A 2,899-nucleotide genomic window follows, 5' to 3' on the forward strand; every position below is an offset into this window, starting at 1 on the left:
TAGACTTTATTAAGGATGAGATGTGTGTCGCTACTCCGTGTTGAAAGTATTATTTATGTGACCTAAAATTGACCACAAACACACCCACACACACATAAACCACACACACATAAACCACACACACACCCATACAATACACACACACGTGCACATACGCACATACACTCACATTCACCACAAATACACACATTCATACATACATTACACACACATCCATAAAGACACACACTAACCCACACACGCTAACACACATACATACACACATGCAAACACACATATACACCCATGCAAAAATGAGCATCTCTGGCGCAAGCATCGTTCCAGCCAGTGTATTAGAATTTTATAGCATTAAAATAGCACCATTAAACAATATGTTTGTTTTAGAACGGTCACTAAAACACAAATATACAAAGGTAGGCAAACAAACAAACAAATATATATACAAACATTTTCATACAAACAAACATACAAACACACATACAAACATTCAAATAAAACCTTACAATTCATTTAAGCAAACACACACTTAATTAAATATTTCATTTACGTGTTTGATCATACATACAAAACATTCAAACATGTAGCTTACACTCAAATACATAAACACATACACAAAAACATACAAAAAACATACTTACATACAAACAAACGCACATACAAACACACACATACAAACACACACATACATACACACATACATACATACAAACATACAAACATAGAACCCAAAATCGCATTAAATGTAAATACAATTGCCTTTGATGATGGCCAAATATTCCTTGTTAACATTTTCTATGTAATTACATTGACCTTCCATAATAAACTAATAATCGCTAATTACGTCCTAAAATGGCGGGAAATAATATAAAAAGTATAATAATAATAATAATAATAACAAAATGAATAAAAATAATAAATAACAAAAAATAGTTTGTGAAAAGTCTTTTGGTGTCAGAATGTTTTCATTATATCATGCACAATAACGTAAACAATATCTTCAACAACATCAACAACAACAATATCAACAACAACAATATCAACATCAACAATAACATCAACATCAACAATAGCATTTCGCGAAATATAGACCCGCATTATCTTACAATGATACACGCATTGTTTAACATAATATCGCTAATGTAAGGTGATGATGTTCTTAAAGATGATTAATGCGTTGTTGTCGTCGTTGTTGATGTTGATGTTGTTGATGTTGATGTTGTTGATGTTGTTGATGTTGATGTTGTTGTTGATGTTGTTGATGTTGTTGTTGATGTTGTTGATGTTGATGTTGTTGTTGTTGATGTTGATGTTGTTGATGTTGTTGTTGATGTTGTTGATGTTGTTGTTGTTGTTGTCGTTGATGTCTGTGAAAGTGTTGAGGCTGATGTTCTTGATAATTATGTTAATATTGTTTTCGCTTCTTTATCTTCTTCATCATCACCCCAACCACCGTCATCATCTTCTTCTTCTTCATCATCACCATCTTTTTCCTCTTTTTTTATCATCATCATTTTCTTCTTCCTCTTCATCACCAAAATCATCACCACAACCACCACCATAGATAAAATACTTCGATGATCCGACAGTGGAATCATACCAGATGCTCGACAAGGTACTCGAATTCAACGAAGCTGCAGCAGCAGCTGCAATGACGTCCTCAGCAGCTGTTATGACGTCATCAGCAGCTGTCATGACGTCATCATCTTCCGGTATGACCTCATCAACGGCTATGTCGTCATCGTCAGCTGCTACAGCAACTGCAATGACGACGTTCTGGTCAAAAGATTTTGTGGAGAACTTTGCGCATAACTTGTCGCAAGTTCCTAAGGTCTGTGTTGGTGATGACTACTACTATCATCATTTCCACAATCACCATCATGGTGATTGTGGAAATGATGATGGTAGTAGTAGTAGTAGTAGTAATAGTAGTAGTAGTAGTAGTAGTAGTAGTAGTAATAGTAGTAGTAGTAGTATTATTATTATTATTATTATTATTATTATTATTAGTAGTAGTAGTAGTAGTAGTAGTGATTGTGGTGGTAATGACGATGAGAGTGGTAGTAGTTGTAGTTGTAGTAGTAGTAATGTTGTAGTAGTAGTGGTGGTGATGATGGTGATGACGTGATGATGATGATGTTGATGACATCGCGAGAGTTTCACAATTATTAATTTTTGTTCAAATACTTAATGATGGTTTTATCGATGTTATTGTTATTATTGTTGTTGTTATAATTATACTAATAATAATAAATAATAATAATAACTATTATTATTATTATGAAGAAGCTGAATTATTATCAAGCGCATTTTGTCTTAGCCTTTATTTCTGTTTCTCTAGCAAACATTCGCCATTATGATGAAAATATATTAAAAAAATATACATATATGTGTGTGTGCGTGTGTGTGAGTGTGTGTGGGTGTGTGTGTATGTATGTTTGTGTGTGAATGTGTGCGTGCGTGTGCGTGCAAGCACTGAATATGAAATATTTTCATTGTCAATAATAATGATCAAGAAGAATGTTGTATGAGTGCATTTTCATTTTAAAAAACTTCAGTTAAGAATGAATCGATCATTTTATCTACCATTCATTCATTCATTCGTTCATTCATTCATTCATTCATTCATTCATTCATTCATTCATTCATTCGTTCGTTCGTTCGTTCATTCGTTCGTTCATTCGTTCATTCATTCATTCACTCAATTATCCATCTGTCCATTCATCTATCTAGTTATTTTTCTCCACCTAAATGTCAGTTTAATACTGCAATAATCCATTGATTTGTCTCTCTACCAAGGTTTCTATTTTCACCATTGTTCTCTCTTTTTTTTTCTTTCTCTCTCTCTTTTTCTTTCCTTCTCTCTCTCTTTTTCTTTCTTTCTCTCTCTTTTTTTTTTGTT

At 33.0% G+C, this 2,899-nt stretch overlaps 1 protein-coding gene across 1 annotated transcript in view; it reads left to right on the forward strand.

The window, feature by feature from the left end:
- Window positions 1-293: 293 nt before the first annotated feature.
- The window catches only part of HELRODRAFT_166443 (hypothetical protein), a gene marked incomplete at both ends in the record, with an annotated part of 14,869 nt that continues 12,263 nt past the window's right edge, over window positions 294-2,899 (forward strand). Inside the window, 2 exons of the mRNA XM_009033364.1 lie at window positions 294-413; window positions 1,562-1,828. Coding sequence (XP_009031612.1) covers window positions 294-413; window positions 1,562-1,828 — 387 coding nt within the window. The remainder of the gene's footprint in view (window positions 414-1,561; window positions 1,829-2,899) is intronic.

Source organism: Helobdella robusta, assembly GCF_000326865.2.
Source record: "Helobdella robusta unplaced genomic scaffold HELROscaffold_9, whole genome shotgun sequence".
Taxonomy (NCBI): Eukaryota; Metazoa; Annelida; class Clitellata; order Rhynchobdellida; family Glossiphoniidae; genus Helobdella; species Helobdella robusta.